The sequence below is a fragment of the Ostrea edulis genome, chromosome 10, assembly GCF_947568905.1.
Source record: "Ostrea edulis chromosome 10, xbOstEdul1.1, whole genome shotgun sequence".
Classification (NCBI taxonomy): domain Eukaryota; kingdom Metazoa; phylum Mollusca; class Bivalvia; order Ostreida; family Ostreidae; genus Ostrea; species Ostrea edulis.
In genome coordinates this window covers 32,221,573-32,245,061 of record NC_079173.1, presented here as the reverse complement: position 1 = coordinate 32,245,061, position 23,489 = coordinate 32,221,573, and the positions used below count along the sequence as shown (strand labels likewise).

Genomic DNA, 23,489 nt, shown 5'->3' with positions numbered 1-23,489 from the left:
CGTCATAAACCAGCCATCTTAGACAGTCTTTATTTTTGAATGAAAATTTCTCCATCAGAATGCAAAACAACACACAAAAATATTTACATATATCATGAGAATGGTTGACAAGCCACATCAAGGTTAGTTACATGTATATCGGATGGGCAAAAAAGCCAAAGTTAGGCGTATACCGTGGGTGGGAAATTCATTTCTGCTCTTGAAACTACTACATATTCTTTATTTTTGTTCCAGTGTCTCTTGCCAGGAGATTCGCCTCCACAATTTATAAGCACGGTGATTCAATTCTGGTGAGTTTCAATTTTTTTTTTATAAGAAGTCGGACATGTAATAGTTATTGTATATGTATTTCGGTGACTGTGTATCTTGATACATTTGAACGAAGGGTGATGACGAGTGCGAAGCCCTTCGTCCAAATAAATCAAGATGCACCGAAATAAATATTCAATAACTTACTTGTATCATGACCAATTATAAATATGATATCTGTCATGTGACCAGTGGTTATTGCATGATTTTTTAAATTACCCCAATGAAAAGTAAAGTTTTAGTCAGGTGATCGCTTGGGTCTTTTCCTCTTCTCGCCAAGCATGTTCACCGCGCACTATTCGCCCGATTGTTGGTGAGAGTGGATGTGCAGAATGTGTCTGATCAGAGCACCTATGATCATTGGCGATTTACACGATTTGAGTCTACAGTATTTAGCTCACCTGAGCTTTTCTGATCGCCTATTGTCCGTCGTATGTCCGTCTCCGTCTGTCCGTCTGTCTGTAAACTTTTTACATTTTCGACATCTTCAGAACCACTGGGCCAATTATAACCAAACTTGGCCAAAAGCATCCGTAGGTGAAGGGCTTTCAAGTTTTTTTTCCAGTTTTTTTTTTTTGCCTCCTTCAAAGGGGAGATAATCACAAAAATGCAAAAATAGGATGGGATTATTTAAAAATCTTCTCAAGAACCACTGGGTCAGAAGAGCTGAAATTTACATGAAAGCTTACTTACATTGTGCAGATTCAAGTTTGTTCAAATCGTGCCCCCCCCCCCCCCCCCCCCCCCAGAGTTGGATGAGGCCACAATAGGGGATCAAAGTTTTACATACAAATATATAGGGACAATCTTTTAAAATCTTCTTCTCAAAAACTTCCGAGCCAGAAAAGCTAAGATTTACATGAAAGCTTCCTGACATAGTGCAGATTCAAGTTTATTCAAAGCATGGCTCCTGGGGGTAGGATGGGGCCACAATACATACAAATATATAGGGAAAATCTTTAAAAATCGTCTTCTCAAGAACCACTAAACCAGAAGAGCTGAGATTTACATGAAAGCTTCTTAACATAAACTCATGGCCCCTGGGGGTAGGATGGGGCAACAATATGGGATCAAAGTTTTACATACAAATATATAGGGACAATCTTTTAAAATCTCAAAAACTACTGGGCCAGGAAATTGGAACTTTACATGAAAGCTTCCTGACATAGTGCAGATTCAAGTTTGATAACATCATGGCCCCCGGCGGTAGGTAGGGGCCACAATAGAGGGTCAAATTTTACAAAAATATAGGGTAAATCTTTTTAAAACATCTTCTTAAGAACCACTGCGCTAGGAAAGAACAAATTTACATGAAAGCTTTCTGACATAGTGCAGATTCAGTTTTGTTAAAACCATGACCCCAGGGTCTAGGAAGGGACCACAATAGGGGGATCAAAGTTTTACATAACTAATACATAGAATAAAATCTTTAAAAATCTTCTTAAGAACCCTTAGAGCAAAGAAGTTTATATTTGCACGAAAGCTTCCTGATATAGTGCAGATTCACGTTTGTAAAAAATCATGCTCCCTGTGGGTAAGATGGGGCCACAGTAGGGGATCAAAATTTTTCATACAAATATATAGGGAAAATCATTGAAAATCTTCTGAAAAATCACTGGGCCAGAAAAGTTTAGATTTATATGAAAGCTTCCTGACATAGTCCAGATTCAATTTTGAAAAAAAATCATGGTCCTCGAGAGTAGGTTGGGGCCACAATAGGGATAAAAAGTTTTACCTGCGAATATATAGGGAAAATCTTTAAATATGAGCGAAGTTGACTCAATGATGATCAACTGTACAGTTTTTATAAAAGGAAAAACTTCTTAAAGGGACTGATTCACGATTTTACACAAATTTTTGTTTTTCACTTTTAATGATCAAAATCTACTGTCTAATGTGTTTGAAAGATTTCACATGAAAAAAAAAAGGTTATACATCATCACAGAAGCTCATTATAGAGAGATTATTATTTGTATTGTAAACAAAGATGCGGTATACTATTGTTTATGGAATTTTCAAAAGAAATGGATATCGATCTAAGTTTATTATATCTTTCACATTTCAAGTATTTTTGGAGTGAAATGTGTCATCTAAAAGTCAAAATTTGTGACTATGTAAATTTAAGATGCATTATATTACAAAATCAATATTTCACCTGTTTGTTTGTTCCCATAAAAAGACTCGAGTCTTTCTTTACATAACACATAAATAAAAAAAATATAGCTTTCATTCTTGAATTCAGAAGGTCAACATTTTGGCTGTCAACATTAAATCAGTTATATTTCTAATATTTAACATAAAATAATGGAAAATATTTTGATAAAAAATCGTAAACCAGTCCCTTCAGAAGGGATCTTAATCTTATTTTAACATTGGTAACCAAGATATCCCAGATTAGATTTATCAAGATATCCCAGATTAAATTTGTCAAGATATCCCAGATTAAATTTGTCATGTTTTCCCGGAAACCATGTTTTTCTGTCAAAACAACATTTTCATGATGAAATTTAGATATATCCGCAGCAAAACAACGGGATGAAATTTAAACAGAAGAACAAAAGTTAATGTATAAACCTCTCATAAAAATGTCTTCCTGTTGTTTTTACGTGAACATCACAAAATTTTTAAAAGTTGTCGGGTTTTTTAACACGCGAATTGCACCATTGATATTGTTTCATATGTGATGTGAGGTCCATAAGCTGTAATAGAATCGAACTACAATAGTAAAGATCGTAAAATTAATTAAAAACTCACTTTTGTTTTCGATAAACTACCTCGCAATAGCAATAATGAGAGTAAAGTGGCGGATCTAGGCCAGTTTTATTTTCTTTTTTTTAAATGACAACTTACATTACGATATTCATGAAGTTAATCCGCTGTTTATCGATGCTTGATTTTGATATTATAGAAGAAACAAGTTTTGATAGTTGTTGAATACATAAAATATGCCTGTTCGTTTCTTCAATCTTGAATCAGACTTATGGAAATTTCCAGAGCGAAGCGAGACACCATCATATAACCAATCTCTTATTCTCAGACCTTTCCGGCAAGCCGAGAAGTTGCGATTGGTGTACAACATGATCAGTATAAAATGGTGTAGGTGTTCAGTGTTAGTTATACTTATATTAGTTTTGACTAGGCCCATAATTTATCATTTTATGAAAGTTTATAATCATATTACTTATATACATCTCACTCAACGAAGGACACCCCTCCCGAGACCAACTATCTGACACATCGATATATTTTAATTACGATATTCATCTGATATTTTCGATGTTCTTGATTTTTTTCGTGTCTTGGACCATTCGACATATTGGACAATTTTCTACTTATTACTTACTTTCAAGATCTGTATCATCACAGCACAGGTTCATCCAAAATATCAACAACAACAAAACTTTTCTTGGTCCATGTGTTTGTACAATGTACATATCATTTAATAAATTATTATAAAGCGCTTGTTATAACATTGTCTTCTATAACACAATAAATGCAACATCACTGGGGTAAGACATTTTTTAAAACGTTGATAGAGTGTTCCGTTGTAATGACACATGTAGTTAAGCTTCCTGAAACATAAAAAAAATGTAAAAAGAGACACCATAGATCGGAGAGAAATATTGAATCGTGATTCGAATTTCCTCCATTGTTTACATCTTAGTTATAGTGCAATATCCTTGATCCTGGCGCCTATTAAACTCATTGATTAGCAAGCCAGAAAACAATAAACATGTAATTTGCAGTGTCTATTCGTTTGCAGATTTAGTGCTAGCCCTATTTGTACATATTTTACAAATAATTGGTATGGCACATGTCAGATAACATTCAAGAGGTTGCATTTTTGTTACATCATTATAACGACCATAGAAGTTGCGAAATGCTGACTTTAAACGAGATTGTTGAAACATCTGTCACATTAACTTAATTGTCAGTAGAAATCTGGCAACAAAATGTTGATGCCCACAAGCTTGAATGTCATTTTTCATTTCAAAAAGATTTTATCAAAACAAAGATTTCAATTCTATTGAATATATACCATTATATAGAAATAATTTTTTCTACGGGAAGATAATTATGTAATTTTGCTTCATTCAGATCCTCTGGATAGATTTTCTAACATGAATATTAACAACTGAAGTTTATAAACTTAATTTTATTTCTGTCATTGAAATAGTAAATCACAATTTTGCAGCAAAAATTTTCGACACCAAAATGACTTCTATTATTGTTTTGAAATCTTTTGATATTATCGTAGGATTTTAAAAAAAAATTATATATCAAGCTATATAAGTTATATATTTTATGGAAGTTATGCTGATTAATTCAATTGGATTAAAAAGTTATCAAGCTATTTTCTATTTATCCATGTATTCTCCGAGTCGGATAGTGGTCGCTCAATTTCGAAATATTCATGATCACATGACGTTGCACGCGGATTACAATTACATGGCAGCGTAACATACTATCCATAGTCCTCTGCGTCTCCGCAGTTTAAACTGGTTCCCCGCTGATTGGTGCTACACACAAACACTCGAGAGAAGCGAGGTCAACAGAGCACCAGTTTACGCACAGTTGTGTGTAAACGACCTATGGCGGAAGTTTGGGCGACGTAAAAACGTGAAGGGCCTGCGGGACGCGCTCAGCGATAAAAGACACACAGACGGATACAGGGTAGAGGGAACCACTTTGAACACTGGAGGGGAGTTATCATTCAGCACAACTACATACAGTAAACGAAGTCATCATCTCTCGTGGCATGCATAGTGTTTTTTATAATATGTTTCTCGTGCGCTTGCGCACATCCACCACAAACGCCATTCCGTAATGAATATATGTACTTTAGAAAATCGTCATTTTCTCCTTACATTGAGTAGACCAGTACAACCCTATATGATTTGTCGAAATTGTCAAATTTTATTATTTTTCATAGTTTATCATACAGACAAAAGTTTGGTCTGGGTTTCTAAGAAAACATCCAACAAAATACTGTTTAATACGGTACATATAGCTTTAAGATATGAACAATTCATGACCTCTATTGTTGACCATTGTTAAGGTGAATATGATATATCATTGTGTAATTTTACATAAATAAATAAATTAGACTCTGTGATCAGACATTTTAAAAAAGAATAACATGTACATGTAGTTGAACTTTTTTTTTTTTTTTTTATTATAATTTATTCTTTTTCCATATTCACATAATCATCAGTAATAGTAATGAAGATACATATTAATCATTTTATTCATTCTCACACTCTTTCACACTACTAGTTCAGCATTATTGGTTGAATACTTCTTATTCTAGGTTACAGATCAAAAATAATTTTCCAGTTTTCCCAAAGTCTGTCAAATTTCAAAACTTCACATGATTTAATTGCTACAAATTTTTCAACTTTGTATTTGAAAGAAAGATAATGTATCAGCCCAGTAATATGAGGAGTTTTGTTTTGTTTTGAATAATTGAAAACATATTGTTTGGTATACAGAATTATGAAATTAACAAGTTTATTACACAAACTGAGAGGCGTTTCACCAAAAATAACATTACTAACATTAAAACCAATTTTTTTTTAATGTTTTTCTGATAATATGCATGCTAAGATTATTCCAAAGTGCTAAAGTGTAAGAACAAGACATAAACATATGTTGCATTGTTTCTACATTTTCTTTACAAAACGAACAACAGTCATCTGAAATTATACTTATTTTCTTGAGGTAATATTTCGTAGGAAGAAGCTTGTAAAGAATTTGGTACTGCAACCACTGAACTTGGGTATCAATACTTGTTTTAAAACAAACTTTAAACAGCTCTTTGACAGAAACATTGCCTTCTAAATGTACGGATAATTCAGTGTTCCATTTTTGAATTGATTTGGGTATGAGATCATTACTATTTATCATATCATATAACACTTCGGAACATTTATCATTCAACAGTATAAATTCAAAGTAAAAATGAATAAATGGTGTACAATTTTTTAGCTCACCTGAGCTGAAAGCTCAAGTGATCTTTTCTGATCACCCGTATTCCGGCGTCCGTCCGTCTGTAAACTTTTCACATTTTCAACTTCTTCTCAACAACCACTGGGCCAATTTCAACCAAACTTGGCACAAAGCATCCTTGGGTAAAGGGGATTCTCAATTGTTCAAATGAAGGGCCAGACCCCCGTCCAAGGGGAGATAATCAAGAAAAAGCAAAATTAGGGTGGGGTCACTAAAAAATCTTCTTCTCAAGAACCACAGGGCCAGAAGAGCTGAAACTTATGTGGAAGCTTTTTCAGGAAGTGTAGATTTTAAATTGTTCAAATCATGACCCCCGTGGTAAGGGTGGGGCCACAATAGGGTTCAAAGTTTTATATTGAAATATATAGGCAAATTCTTTAAAAATCTTCTTCTCAAGAACCACTAAGCCAGAAAAGCTGAGATTTACATGAAAGCTTCCTGACATAATGCAGATTCACGTTTGTTCAAATCATGGGCCCCAGGGGTTCGATGGGGCCACAATAGGGGATCAAAGTTTTACATACAAATATATAAGAAAAATCTTTAAAAATCTTCTTCTCAAGAACCACTGAGCCAGAAAAGCTGATTTTTACATGAAAGCTTCCTGACATAATGCAGATTCAAGTTTGTTCAAATCATGGCCCCCGGGGGTAGAATGGGGCCACAAGGGGGGATCAAAGTTTTACATACAAATATATAGGGGAAAACTTCTTCTCAAGAACCACTGAGCCAGAAAAGCTGATTTTTACATGAAAACTTTCTGACATAGTGCAGATTCAAGTTTATTGAAATCATGGCCCCCGGGGGTAGGATGGGGCCACAAGGGGGATCAAAGTTTTACATACACATATATAGTTAAAATCTTTTTCTCAATAACTACTGAGTCAGAAAAGCTGATATTTACAAGAAAACTTTCTGACATAGTGCAGATTCAAGTTTGTTCAAATCATGGCCCCCAGGGGGTAGGATGAGGCCACAAGTGGGGGGGGGGGTCAAAGTTTTACATACAAATATAGGAAAAAGCTTTAAAAATCTTTTTCTTAAGAACCATTGGGCCTAAGAAGTTGACATTTACATGAAAGCTTTCTGACATAGTGTAGATTCAAGTTTGCAAAGGGTAGTTTGGGTCATAATAGGGACTAAGGTTTTACATACAAATATATATGGAAAGTCTTCAGATAAGGGCCAAGGTGACTCAGGTGAGCGATGTGGCCCATGGGCCTCTTGTTTTAACATATGATCTCTTAACACACAAAGTCTTTAAAAACTTAGATATAGTACTGGTAATACTGTTGTATTGCATTGTACATACATTTGCTGGTCTAAATTTTTGTGAAAAATCTTGTAATAAAGAAATTTCATCTTCATCTAAAAAGTCTCCAATTATTTTCACACCATGTTGATACCATGTTTTAACATAATTGAAATGTCTTTATTACCAACACACATATTTGTGTTATGCCATACTGGAATAGAACTGAGTTTTTGCATGGAATACTTTTCATCCATTGCTTGAATCATTGCTAACCATGATTGAAAAACATCACGCCAAAAATCATTGCTATGGTTTATAATAGTATAGATAATATATCTATCTCCAAAATCATTCATTTTTTTTTTTACCACCTCATTGCCATGTACTGCCAAAAAAATATCCACCCATGGTTTGTGACTGTTAATCTTTTAATCCAAGAACATTTTAAAGACATTATAAAAATTTTCACCTCAACAATTTTCATGCCACCTTTTTTACTTAAAAGTAATCTTGGGTGACAATTTGTCTCTTGACCTTGTCAATCTTTGAATTCCATATAAATTATAAAAAAAAAAAACGTTATTCAGAAAAGACAATACATCTTTATCAGGATTTGGTAGTGTAATAAACAGATGGTTTAGCTTAGGTAAAAGCAGTGTTTGGTGACTGTGACTCGACACATGTAGTTGAACTTAGTAATCTCTAAGCATATCTTGAATAGACAGTACCTATTTTGTGTAGCCAACTCCTCTCGCACTTCTTACTTGACGTTCCTCAAACTTTGTACAGTTGTTATGGATTCATTGAAGATGTGCATGCGTTTTTTTTAAGTGATCTCACATTTTGCGAAAATTTACGTGAAGTTGAACTTAGTCATTTTTAAGCATGTGTTGAATAGACGGTACCTATTTTTGTAATCAACTCCTCTTTATTTGACATCATTTAGACCTTGTACAGCTGTTATGGAAGTATTGGAGATGTGCATATGTCTTTTTTGGAAGTGATCGGACATTCTTTGAAAAATGTACACGTACATGATGTAGTTGAACTTTGTCATTTTTTAAGCATGGTACCTACTGTGTAACCAACTCCTCTCACAGCTGTTACTTAGCATTTTTCAGACCTTGTACATTATAGATGTTATAAAAACATTGAAGATATACAAATGACATTTTAAAAGTGCTTCCATTTTTTTGTTACATTCTACATTTGATATATCTTTTTTCCAGGTTGTTTTCTTACTGCTGTCTCTATGATATACATGTATACAGTAACATATTTCAAAGCAACCTGCCCATTTCTTTTTCTGTTCTTGAATCGATTTTTAAATTTTGTTTTCGGGAGTGGGGGGGATTCCCCTCTCATTCATTGGTTAGGTTCATACAATCGTTTCTTACTGTGGCAGCCAGTAAACCGAAAAACCACTTCAACTCAACGGGGAATCGAACAACTTGAGCCTTTTTTGACATTGTGATGCTAAAACACTTTGTTTTATTAAATTTACCATTGCAATTCAGAGTAACACCAAGATAATTAAAATTATCTACGATATAAATATTTTCATTATCATATTTCCAAAAATAATTCTGTTTTAATATACCACTATTTCTAAATACTACAATTTTAGTTTTATCTACGTTCACGCTTATATTCCACTTAGTTGAATATGGATACAAACCGTTAAGCATATCTTGCAAGCCTTTGTTCCGTCTAAAACAAAAACCAGTATCATCAGTATACATTATCAAAAATAAAGCTGTTTCTATAAGTTCTACAGGTATATACATGTTTTCAATTAATTCTATTTCAAAACCATTTATATAGAAGGAAAATAGCTAGGGGAGAGTGTTTCTCCCTGCATCAAGCCCTCTTGGCATCTGAAAAACTCTGACAACTGCTTCTTGTGTTTTACACCTGCTTTTATATTAGAATACATTGACTTAATAACATTTAACATTTGACAATTGATTCCATATTTTGATAATTTAAAAAATAACATATTTCTATCGATCTTATCAAAAGCCTTTTGATAATCCCTAAAGCAAAAATACAGTTTTTTTTACGTTTTGGAAGAGTTCGTCTTACCATTAACCAATGTAAAACACAAATAGCATCATTTGTACTATATCCAGCTTATTGGGCATCAGAAATCAAATCATGTTTTTTTTTACTAAATACTTTAATTTATCATTCAGTATAGCAGTAAATATTTTGAGAAACAACTTAATAGTGTAATACATCTATAATTGTTACCCTCATGATGATTGTCCTTTTAAAATAATCCTTTCTGACTAAATGTTGGGAAGGAACCCTGATGAAAAAGAAAAACCTAAAGTAGATAATTTAACAGGGTATTTAGTTACTAGACATTCCTTGAATACACGAAAATGTTCATTTAACAGATTGTTATTTCCAGGTGATTTTTCTCTATTCCTGTGATCGGTCTATTTTATTCCGGATACGCAGAATTATCCATCTCTATCCGGTCTAGTTGAGGAAGTAGATAGTTTTGATTTGACAAAGAAAATATTCATTAAAGTCAGAAACATCAGGACTTGAGAATGAGTTCCCTTTCTTTTTTCTAAACAACGTGTAGAAATCTTTAGGGTTTTCTTTCATTAAGTATTCAATTTTATATCGTATATGTTCATGTTCACGCTTCCTATCATAATTTTTGTAATTACGTTTTGAAGTCACAAGTATACGTCTGTTAAAATGAGAATGCACATTATTGAAGAATTTCAGGTTCCGTAAATAAAGTTTTCGTAATTGTATGCATTTTTCATCAAACCATGGTTTATTGTAATGTAATGATATTGAACTATAACCAATCCAGTATTGGAAATATAAGACTATGAGAACAAAAGAATGAAATCACAAAAAAATGTTTTGATATGCTAAGCATGTACCTTCCATGTGTACGGTCACGTGCTATCCTGTTACATGGAGATTCCAATCTATAAATAAAGGTCGCGTTTTCTAGCTATTTAAGCAGCCGGTGAAAACGTACGCTTAGACATACGCAAGCTGAATTCATCACAGTATCCGATTTAACCTTCCTTATATATTTTCTGTGTGGACCTTGGGATCGACGCAATAAAAGAAACATTCAACGAGTGATCATTATAACTTCAAACACTTGAACGACTGAAAGCCCAGAGAAGCGACATGATTTAGCCCTCACCTACTACTTAAACCCCACTATGGCTTATAAAATAAAGTTGTAGCATCAGTACGTCGTAATAATGTTACCTTGTGTTCCAGAATATTGTCAGTCATAATCGACTTAGAAGCGTGAACTTATCCTGATCTTTTGTGGAATGCACTGTGATTTGAGAGAGAGTTTTCAAATTTATTCTTTACAGGCGTGTTCTCCGCTCTGAGGGCATACCTTGATTAATTTATTCTTTACAGGCGTGCTCTCCGCTCAGAGGGCATACCTTGGATAATTTATTCTTTACAGGCGTGGTCTCCGCTCAGAGGGCATACTTTGGATAATTTATTCTTTACAGGCGTGCTCTCCGCTCAGAGGGCATACCTTGGATAATTTATTCTTTACAGGTGTGGTCTCCGCTCAAAGGACATATCTTGGATAATCTATTCTTTACAGGCGTGTTCTCCGCTCAGAGGACATACCTTGGATAGTTTACTCTTTACAGGCGTGCTCTCCGCTGAGAGGGCATACCTAGGATAATTTATTCTTTACAGGTGTGCTCTCCGCTCAGAGGACATACCTTGGATAATTTATTCTTTACAGGCGTGCTCTCCGCTCAGAGGACATACCTTGGATAGTGACATAACGACAGGAGGATGCGAAGTCTTTTTTAGAAATATGTCTCGGCAACCATCTGATAAATATCTTAATATAAGGGGCCGCATAGATGAAAACAGGAAACATCACATACGAGGGATGTATGGCTTTTCCGTAACAGCTGAGGTAAAGATTCGTCATATTCTACGTCTGCTCTAAAGTTTTGACCACGCTGAAATAAGTAGAGGCAATATAATTATGATTTTATTTTACATTCTTAGACAACGCAATATTATATTGATTTTTTTAAAATGCTGATCTTAGATAGTCAATGAACCAAAATGGCTAATGTTTCCATGGTAATCTTCTTTAGAGCCAACAAAGTAAATATAAAAAAGGAAATATACCGGTGTATAGATTATATCCACAGGGGGAATATTTGAGTATCATTTGAAAAACGATATGATTCAATATTTTACTTGTATAGCTGTTCAGTTCATCAAGATTTCATTATTAAAGTTTGTGCGACACTTGTCATCCACATCATTAACTGTGTCGTAATCCTTGATGCGTCATTAACTGTGTTGTACATGTAGTCTTTGATGTGTCATTAACTGTGTCGTAATCCTTGATGCGTAATTAACTGTGTCGTAATCCTTGATGCGTCATTAACTGTGCTGTAGTCCTTGATACGTCATTAACTGTGTTGTAGTCCTTGATACGTCATTAATTGTGTTGTACATGTAGTCCTTGATGCGTCATTAACTGTGTCGTAATCCTTGATGCGTCATTAACTGTGTCGTAGTCCTTGATGCGTCATTAACTGTGTCGTAGTCCTTGAAACCTCATTAAGTGTGTTGTGCATGTAGTCCTTAATACATGAGGAAGATCTCAAGTACAACAAATCTTTACATTTTCTGAACAAAATCCTGGAAGGCAGATATAGACTTAGTGTCGATTCCCTTTGTTTGGTGACGCTCGTGGCTAAGGTTGTGGTCAGGTGCAACAGCTCAAGTCGATTTAATCTAAGTCAATATCATACCGGTCAATATCATTTAAGCCAGTATCATTTCAGTCAATATTTTTTTTAAAAAGCTGTAGGTAAAAAAAAAACACGTCAGGAACCACAGGCACTTGTTTCATACATGAGCCACTCCCTCCTTATACCAAGGTATTAGTAAGGAGGGGGTGACCCATGTATGAAACAAGTGCCTATGTTAGGACCTCTGACCCTGTGTTGATGTGGATCTAGACTAGAGGTCGAATTATTCCCTGCAGGAATCTCAAAATGTTTACATTAGCAACACTTATATAGCAATTTATCTGAATCGTGAAACAGGTAGACTAGTAATGCTTCTTCATGTTTAAGGCGACCCAGGTGAACAGTTTTGTTCATGAACCCCTACATTCATTATATTCTATTGTAGAGCGAAGATTCAAGCATAATTCTTGGAGGACCAAACGCTTGTGGGAATGATGGTAATTATTCATAGACAGATCTCCATACATTGTAACTGTTTCCGGGATTTCACCTCTTACTGAAAATTTGATTCGTTTCGACCATATTTTATTGATCAAATCAAAAGGATTGGGACCAAGAGACAAGTTCTAACAAATTACACATAATGTACCAGTCCTTGTCCTAAAAGTATAAAAATATATCGAGATAATAATTAACAGGTAAAATGTACAACAATTAGACAATTTCTTTTATAAATTTGTGAACAGCTGAAAAAAAATATTTGTATTAGTCTGCAAAGACAAATTAACATCACCGCACAATAATAGATTGATTGATTGATTGTATATTGTTTAACGTCCCTCTCGAGAATATTTCACTCATATGGAAACGTCACCACTGCCGGTGAAGGGCTGCAAAATTTAGGCCTATGCTCGGCGCTTATGGCCATTGAGCAGGGAGGGATCTTTATCATGACACACCTGCTGTGACACGGAACCTCGGTTTTTGAGGTATCATCCAAAGGGCCGCCCCAATTAGTCGCCTCGTACGACAAGGAAGGGGGTACTTGAGGACCTATTCTAACCCGAATCCCCACGGGATTACACAATAATAGATTTGTATCAATATTGATCAAGTCAAACATAAAAAGGCGATTTAATTTTTTCTTCTAGCTTTAGAGTAATTTTTACAAGTAAGAAATGATATACATCTTTGTTATGTTCACATGAACAAAATGGAGTATTTGTAATATCACGCTTATAAAGATCATAATGATGTAATACAGTTGTGCCTTGGTTTAGTATGAATAATGTTGATGAATCGTTTTCCAAAAGAAAAATATTATGGTGGGCGTGTGATTTCTGTTATTATATTTTTGCGGAATGAGTTGATTGAGATGGCTTCTCTGGCATCTACGTTTAATATATTCCAATGTTTTATGGAATCAGGTACAATTGAATTTTTGAATAACTCTGATCCGCATCTTGGATAACGGGACAAAGAGGATGTTGCACAGAAGCGGTAATATTCCCTAATCGAAGCTGTGTGCCTGGTATTTAAACACTAGTGGTGTAGAACTTACCTTCATTCCTATTTAAACTCTTATTGCGTATTTGCCATTAACATACCTGTGGGATTCCCCAGTACTAAGGGTAAGCCTAAAATATTTTATGTGTCCGTACATAGTCTAAACATAATTTTTGAAATCGTGAAAATTAAATTGTTTTAATTTTTCTGAGTATTAGATACAATGTACTTGTATAGGGTTACGAGTGTATCAAATATTTAATATTCTATAATACTACAGTCTAAATGCTCTTATACTAGTATGCAACCATCTGTACATAACTCTGACCAAAAACAAAATATGGGAAGTTTAATACGCATTAATAAAGCTCAACAAAATTCCACCTTCCAAGTACATGCACATGAAAACATTGATTACCATAGTGATTTTCTTTATGGAATACATATTGTCTTATTTATTCAAACTGTTTAACAGTTATTTATCTTCTTTGACATTTTTCTTACAAAGCTTTAAAACCCAACAATTCTCTTTAACAGCCTTGACTTTTAAAGCACAGGTACCACATGCTGTGTCCGGCGTGTTGTTGCAACTGCCATTCACAAACTAAACAGTGTCTAAGTTGGAATTTTATTTCAAACTCGGCACATTGTAAGTGTGTTTCAATTAAGAAAAAAATCTAGATGGAAAACGTAATATTGAAAAAAAAATCATGTGTCCGTGAGGGATTCGAACCCGGTCGTTAAAAAAGATGACTCCTTTACACTTTACATTCTACGACCTTATCCACTGAACCAATAGAACTTAAGTAACAATGGAAAATTAATAACATACAGGTGAAGTTTAAAATGACATCAGTGAAATCGTTTCGATCTTTTGAAATTTACAAACAAACAAACAATGCCCTCGTGAAACAAAATTTCAAAGTGACATTTTTTTTAGTGGAAAACTCGATGAACATCTTCATGCTAAATTCATTTTGTTTCACGGAGGTAGTTTTCTGAAGTTCGGGGATACCCCTCTATTCTAACGCTGAAAATCATATAAATCGGTTATTGCTTGATTTAAACTCAAATTATTTTGGCTAATTCTTGTAAATACACGTCATTTAAACTTATTCTCAATAATCGGGAGTTGGATGGGTGTGCTATCATTTAAAGGGGAAGGCAACCCCAAATAAATTTACATGATACATGATAGGATTAAAGAATTGTCATACTATTCTGTTGATATACGGCCAAGTTAAGCTGCAGTACTAATTCTAAAACTTTAAAAATTGAAATTCCCGCCATCTATAGAGGCTTCCATGGTGTGGAACTCTTTTGAATTCAAGACCACAAAAATCAATAATTTTGACGTCACACCGTCAGTTCTGGTTTTGATTAGATTCTAAGGTGTGCATGCAAGGTGAAGATAACGAACAGTGATCAATCTCATAACTCCTACAAGCAATACAAAATAGATAGTTGGGCAAACACGGACCACTGGATGTGATATGGTAGATTTTACGAATGAATAGGTTGATGCTTCCTGTCAAGCAGTTAATTGCACTAATGGGGATGTGTGTTTGTTGTTGTTGTTTTTTTGTTTGTTTGTTTTTTTGTTTTGTTTTTTATTTTGTTTTTTTGTTTCTTTGTTTTGGGGTTCGTTTTATTTTAAATTCCTGACCCAACGAAGTATCTGAAAAGAAAAGACTATGTAAACTGTGGATCCATCATTTGCGTATTGACAAGCTGATGTTCGGAAATTTGTATGAAGAAACGTGTACCGTCTGCCTGGTCTGCAACTCGAATGAACGTCTCTTTTTTTTTTAAATTCCCTCTTACGAAAGAACGGACTCAAATCTATACGGTTCCAAACTTAACTGTTCGTGACTGACATGTTTACAGTGCTGCTGATGAAATACACCTGAACCAACGCTGTGACGTCATAAATTAAACTTCAATGGACGTATTTTCATATAAATTATATATATGCCTATTATAAAATAATATTATAATAAAATACATTCAATCCAATGGGCCCCTGGCACCATTGGTGAGAATTAAGAGGGAGTATCCGAGGATATTTTATCCCAAATAGTATGTATACTTTTTAATAAATGATGAAATTATCAACAACAAAAAACAACAAAAACAAAAACAAAAAACTTCAATGGACTCTCTCTTAGCGGTGGGTAATTCAAAATATATGATAAATTGATATTGATTTAATCGTCTAGCAAGGATATTTGTTGTTAAAGACTGTCATTTACGATATCAGTAATACTTTATTCATAAGAGCAACAATGTGGTTAGGGTTGCCTTTCCCTTTAAGAGGAATTCTATACTGGGGTAGCTGCAGAACTGTAGCTCTCTGAAAAAGATACAAGGACCGATCCGAGGACTGCAGATCCACCCATTTTAAAATCTTCAATTTACGGCGCACATAAAAATGCGCACGGTTGAGACCTTGTATCGTTATGTTCTTGCATAATTGCCATCACATAGATTTAATATCACAAAATTCCTAACATATTTTCCTACTATACTTCTGTCCAAACATACAGTACCTTCAAATATTCAATAGAGCCCCATGCGATCCGAAAACTCGCAGCTTTTAATGATTTCGTTCGTTGACGTAGCCATGTTATATGTGTAGCCTGTCAATTCGAATCCCAGTTAAATTCCCATGCTTACACAATAGTGTGCATATGTGTCTGAATTGTAGAAAGCTTGTATAGATCTTATGTACATACCCCCCCCCCAAATGACATTATTTTATACAGAATCAAAATTTATCCAAAATATATTATTACCCCACCGATCACCTTTTGTAAGCTTTTGAGATGAACACTTGTGATACACAATATGTACTAATATATGTACGTACATAGGACAACATTGTCTATTTAATATCTTGAGAAGCCTTTGTTTTATAGACATCAAACGTGGTACACTGGTACATCATAAGGAGTAGATGACCCTTATGAAATTTATGTTCATATTGTCATAGGTCAAGGGTTAAACTGGACTTAGTAATATATTGTCTCCTATATTTTAAGAATCATTTGCTTAATTGATACCAAACTTGGTACACTGGTACAGCATAAGAATTAGATTACCCCTATTGATTTGAGGTCATATGGTCAATCTACTATGGACATAGGAAGGTACAATGTATGTCTGTTCAATGTCTTGAATTGGCATGACACTACTGTCAATTAAATGATGCACGTGTGTAACGCTTTTCAATGTTGCACCATTGGGGCATATACCCCGGTATGTTTTATAAACATTTCTTGTTTTGTAAGCTTTGAAATGAATTATTTTATAAGCTTTCAAACGAATTCATTTACAATCTTTGATTTGGGTCATTTTACAGGCTTTGGAATTAGTTATTTTACAAGCTTCGAAATTAGTTATTTTACAAGCTTCGAAATTAGTTATTTTACAAGCTTTGAAATTAGTTATTTTACAAGCTTTGAAATGAATCAATTTATAAGTTCTGAAATGAATTGACTTCTAAACCTTTGAATGGGTTATTTTATAAGTTTGTTACAGGGTTATTTTACAAGCTTTGGACTGGGTTATTTTACAATCTTTAAAATGAGTTATTTTTTAAGCCTTGGACTGAGTTATTTTCCAAGCTTTAAAAAGGGTTATTTTCCAAGCTTTGAAACGAGTTATATTGTTTAAGCTTTTGACTGGGTTATTTTATAAGCTTTGGACAGAGTTACCTCATTAGCTTTGAACTGAGTTATTTCATTAGCGTTAAACTGGGTATTTATATGTATAAGCTTTGAATATATGCTTTTACACAGGTGGATTGGCGATATTCAACGGTTCAAGCGCAAATTATCTGTACAGCGGCAGGGACTGCTCTCGTCTGCTAGGAGGGTACTACTTCGGTAAGAGTTTTAAACTTTAAGAGAACTGTAAATTCTCAACTTATGGATAAGGGTCAAAACTGATGTTACGTTTATTTAAAAACAAAAACTTAATTTGCGAAGGAGAGATTGAGAAGAACGAAAATAGGAAGGAACGGAAGAGGGATGGGGCGGATAGAGGAAAGGTGGAAGAGAGAGAGGAAGCGGGGGAGAAGAAAGGATGAAAGAGGTAGTGATGGAGGACGAAAGGAGGAATGGAGACGAAGGGAGAAAAGAAGGGAGATGGGAAAGCAGAGGGGCGAAAGGAAGAGGGATAGAAGAAATGGAGGGGAAAGGGCAATGAAAGAGGGACTGGGGAAGACTGGAGGGAGGAAAATGGTGAATGATGAACAAAGATGGAGAGTAAAAAGAGCATATGGTATAAGAGGAATGGAGAGGGAGATGAATGTGCAGAGGAGAGATGTAGAGAGAGATGGAGAAGGAGATATGAAAAGATGGAGGAGGGGCAGAGATGGACAGAGGGAAGGGTCGAGGAGGGGCGGAAATGGAGAGAGGGAATGGTGGAAGACGGACGAATATGGGCAGAGGAAAGGATGGAGGAGGGGCGGAGATGGAAAGAAGAAAAGGTGGAGGATGGATGGATATGGAAAGATGGAAGGGTGGAGATGGGGTGGATATGGACAGATAGAAGGATGGTGTAGGGGCGGATATGGAGATATAGAATTGTTGACGAGAGGCGGAGATAAAGAGTGGGAAGGGTAGAACAGGGGCTGAGATGGAGATATTGAGGGGTGGAGAAAGGTGGAAATGGAGAGAGGGAATTGTGGAGGAGGGACAGGAATAGACAGAGGAAAGGTTGGAGCAGGGACGGAGATGGAAAGAGGGAAGGGTGGAGGAGGGGTGGATATTGAGATATGAAAGGGTTGACGAGGGATCGAGATAAAAAGATAGAAGGGTGGAGAAGGGGTGGATATGGAGATATGAAAGGGTTGACGAGGGGCGGGTATGGAGATATTAAAGGGTTGACAAGGGGTGGAGATCGAGAGAAAGAAGGATGGAGAAGGGGCGGGAATGGAGAGAGCGAAAGATGGAGGACGGGTGAGATGGACAGAGGGAAGAGTGACAAAGGGGCGGAGATGGAGTAAAAGGAGAGAAAATGGGGAAGAGAGGGGATGAGAGACAAAAAATGTCAGAAATAGGAAGACATGAAGAATAATACATAGAATCACCTGTCCACACACCCTTATATATCTATATGTGTATCATATACTCAGTTTTCATTGTAGTGTAAATTCCCTTACATCTTGGTTCTCAATCTTTTGGAATTTCTGGTAGAACATTATATTTTATTCGAAAAGGATGAAATAAATTTCTCTCCCATGTTATCATGTTATCACGTGATCTAAATTTATTTCCATTTGACGAATTAAAAGTTTATCCCAAATACCCCTCCTGTAATATTGAGAAATACCAGCATATACTGTACTAGTATATTCTTTTAAAGGTTACTCATTAGACACAATAGATGGTGAGGGAACGAAAATGTACGTTGTCGGAAAACCTGGCTTCGCTAACAAAAATGGCGTCATAGGACTGGTAATTGCGTATCATTTAGCACGTACATATGCATGCAATGATTTGTTTCATGAATTCATATTTGCACAGGATATTGTAATTCTTCCACAATCAAACGACGATAAATGCATCATCGTATCATTTACAGGTGGAGGTTGTTCTTAATACAAAATCACAGCTGCAATCCAAAAAGCAAATACCTGGTTTACAGGTAAGATAAGACCTGATATTATCATTAGTACTGATGACACTAGTATATGAGACCATACCTGCTATTCAACATTAGTACTACTAACACTAGTATACAATGCCTTATGTTCATCATTAGTACTACTGACACTAGTATACAATGCTTTATGTTCATCATTAGTACTACTGACACTAATATATAATGCTTTATGTTCATCATTAGTACTACTGACATTAGTATGCAATGTTTTATGTTCATCATTAGTACTACTGACACTAGTATGCAATGTTTTATGTTCATCATTAGTACTACTGACACTAGTATACAATGCTTTATGTTCATCATTAGTACTACTGACACTAGTATACAATGCTTTATGTTCATCATTAGTACTACTGACACTAGTATACAATGCTTTATGTTCATCATTAGTACTACGGACACTAGTATACATTGCTTTATGTTCATCATTAGTACTACTGACACTAGTATACAATGCTTTATGTTCATCATTAGTACTACTGACACTAGTATAAGAGGCCGTATATTATTGATTTTGCCGAGTTTCTATCTGTTACTGTTGTTAATGGTAATATAGACAGGGAAATCTTTGTCCAGTTTCTCTGTGTTACTGTTGTTAGTGGTGATATAGACAGGGATATCTTTGTCCAGTTTCTATTTGTGACTGATGTTAATGGTGATATAGACAGGGAAGATTTCCCCCAGTTTCTATGTGTTACTGATGTTAATGGTAATATAGACAGGGAAATCTTTGTCCAGTTTCTCTGTGTTACTGTTGTTAGTGGTGATATAGACAGGGAGATCTTTGTCCAGTTTCTATTTGTGACTGATGTTAATGGTGATATAGACAGGGATATCTTTGTCCAGTTTCTATTTGTGACTGATGTTAATGGTGATATAGACAGGGAAGATTTCCCCCAGTTTCTATGTGTTACTAATGTTAATGGTAATATAGACAGGTGATGTTTTGGCCAGTTTCTATGTGTTACTAATGTTACTGATGTTAATGGTGATATAGGCAGGGGGATGTTTTGCCCAGTTTCTCTGTTACTGATTTTAATGATGATATACACAGGGGGATGTTTTGCCCAGTTTCTATGTGTTACTGATGTTAATGATGATATAGACAGGGGATGTTTTGCCCTGTTTCTATGTGTTACTAATGTTAATGGTGATATAGACAGGGAGATGTTTAGTACAGTTTCTCTGTGTTACTAATGATAATGGTGATATAGAGAGGAGATGTTCTGCCCAGTTTGTTTGTGTTACTAATGTTAATGGTGATATAGACAGGGAAATGTTTACCTCAGTTTCTCTGTGTTATTGGTTTTAATGGTGATACAGACAGGGGATGGTCTGCCCAGTTTCTTTGTGTTACTGATGCTAATGGTGATATATACAGAGGATGTTCTGTCCAGTTTCTATGTGTTACTGGTGTTAATTGTGATACAGACAGGGGATGTTCTGCCGAGTTTGTATGTTTTACTAATGTTAATGGTGATATAAACAGGGGGTGTTCTGCCTACTTTCAAAGTGTTACTGATGTTAATGATGATATAGACAGGGGCTGTTTTGCCCAGTTTCTATTTGTTATTAATGTTAATGGTGATATAGACAGGGGCTGTTTTGCCCAGTTTCTATTTGTTATTAATGTTAATGGTGATATAGACAGGGGCTGTTTTACCCAGTTTCTATTTGTTACTAATGTTAATGGTGATATAGACAGGGAGATGTTTAGTACAGTTTCTCTGTGTTACTAATGTTAATGGTGATATAGACAGGGGATGTTTTGCCCAGTTTCTATTTGTTATTAATGTTAATGGTGATATAAACAGGGAAAATTTTGCCCAGTTTCTTTGTGTTACTGGTGTTAATGCTGATACAGACCGGGGGGATGTTCTGCCCAGTTTCTATGTGTTACTATTGTTAATGGTGATATACACAGGGGGCATGTTCCAGCTTCTATGTGTTACTGATGTTAATGCTGATGTGAGAGGTATTTCTATATATACTTCAGGCAGGCGGAGGATTTGCCCAGTCTCTATGTGTTACCGATGTTAATGCTGATGGTATGGATGATATTATTGTCGGGGCTCCTTTGGAGTATGTAAACTTGACTGATCAATCCTCGATTGAGGTCGACGTGGGGAGAGTATACGTGTTCCTTGGAAGCAACGAGGTATGTCTGCGTTATGCTTTTAGGAACTGTAAAATAATTAAGGAATGACTTTAATTCTGTGGCAAGTTATACGAGTATAACCTGGTTTGGGTCAGTTTACGCTTTATAATCCGCGAAGCGAAGCGGATTATAAAAAAGCGTAAACTGACCCAAACCAGGTTATACTCGTATAATTTGCCCCAGAATTAAAGTAATTCCTTATAATTCAATGCAAGAGACAAACATGCTAACCTTCGTTTATCAAAATGTATATAAACTCGGAAAAATACAAGTCAACTGAGCCGCGCAATGATTCACTTGGCAACAACGACGAAGCCTGTGAAGGTCGCCATCTTTAATCTTAGTTCTACGGAGCCTAGCCTATTTATCGAAATATTGTATCGAAGATGAAGTTTGTTATGATAGAAAATATGTGTAGACTATGAATGCAATGCGTATTTCGCTGCCCTTTAGAGATAGAGATCGACTTTGAAGTCGCTCATCTCGGACAGATTGAGAAAATACGGGAAATTGCATTGTTTTGCCCTACCCAAAATAAATTTTCAAATATCTGAAAATGCAATAATTTGCGGCTTTTAACTCTGTGAAAACATCTACTACATGAAAACTTACCCTTGTATGCAACGTTGTCGCTAATAGTAAATCCGACACAAGAAAATATGTAATCAAGTGACAAATCGCGATCCACATGTCAATGTGTCTGACGTCATGTGATAAAATTTGACGTATGAATTTTTGTTAGCTTTGTTGAAAGACAGACATATCAAGCAATGAAACCCCCCCCCCTTTCCCGAGTGAGAAATGTTTTCAAAATGAACAGGGTAATGCTTACTTGGCAAATCATTCATTTGAATATAATCTCTTTGTTTTTTAATCTATTATTCGACCATACATACAGAGAAAGATATTTTACAACAGTGATTTGCGTACAAGTATGAAGTAGATGCTAATATTGACAACGAGAGAACAACATGTGTATCAAACCGAAGTATCTTATTGTACGCGTTGACTTTCTATTCCATAGAAGGCTGAAAACAGTGCTGCGATGTAAATCTAGAGAGAGAAAAAAAAATAGTTCCGGCATCTGGTTGTCAAAGGTGTGTGTCCCCATACCAAACCAGGTTATACAAAAATAACTTGCGTTCCTCAATTGGAATTTGACCAATCAGAAACAAGGATACAATAAGAATTAAATTATTTCTAAGTAAATACAGTAAATTCGGGAGAACCCAATATAGAAAGCCCAAATGTTAACAATATTTCCTTCGTTTAAACAAATATTGGCAGTATGAGAATTGTCATGTATTTTGTGAAAAGATACGATGCGCAAGAGCTTGTTCTGCGTATTATCAGTTTTTATAACGAGACAGGCTACTGGCAAACAAGTTGATGTTACAGGGATTTCTACAGTTTCGTTTAAAGTCAGCATTTCGCAAATTCTTTGGTCGTTATAACGATCTAGTTTGCCAATACAACCTATCATTGGGTCAAATGCTGTCTCGCGTGTTTCAGATCGACTGTTGGGCCATTTGTGGAGCTTAGATTTTGACGACGGATTACTCCGTATACCTGATCAATGTCACGGCGGGTGTGACCGGTCGACAGGGGATGCTTACTCCTCCTAGGCACCTGATCGCATCTCTGGTATATCCAGGGGTCCGTGTTTGCCCAACTCTTTAATTTATATTCCTTATGACATTGATCACTGTTTGTTATCTTCACCTTTCATACATGAATTTAATGCAGATCTTTTCATGTACTACCAAATACCTGTATCAAAGTTTTCACTCGAATATATAAGATATTTTTTTAAAACTCTTCTCTAGAACCGCAAGGGAATGAATTG

At 35.3% G+C, this 23,489-nt stretch overlaps 1 protein-coding gene across 2 annotated transcripts in view; it reads left to right on the top strand.

Moving 5' to 3' along the window:
- The window catches only part of LOC130050726 (integrin alpha-8-like), a 52,113-nt gene that overhangs the window by 8,748 nt on the left and 19,876 nt on the right, over positions 1–23,489 (top strand). For both annotated transcript variants that reach the window (XR_008798971.1, XM_056150980.1), the window contains exons 3-9: positions 235–290; positions 11,331–11,510; positions 12,752–12,803; positions 17,613–17,699; positions 19,183–19,274; positions 19,402–19,464; positions 21,482–21,643. Coding sequence is in view for 1 of the 2 variants with exons in the window: in XM_056150980.1 (XP_056006955.1) it covers positions 235–290; positions 11,331–11,510; positions 12,752–12,803; positions 17,613–17,699; positions 19,183–19,274; positions 19,402–19,464; positions 21,482–21,643 (692 nt within the window). In the remaining variant the exon portion in view is untranslated. The remainder of the gene's footprint in view (positions 1–234; positions 291–11,330; positions 11,511–12,751; positions 12,804–17,612; positions 17,700–19,182; positions 19,275–19,401; positions 19,465–21,481; positions 21,644–23,489) is intronic.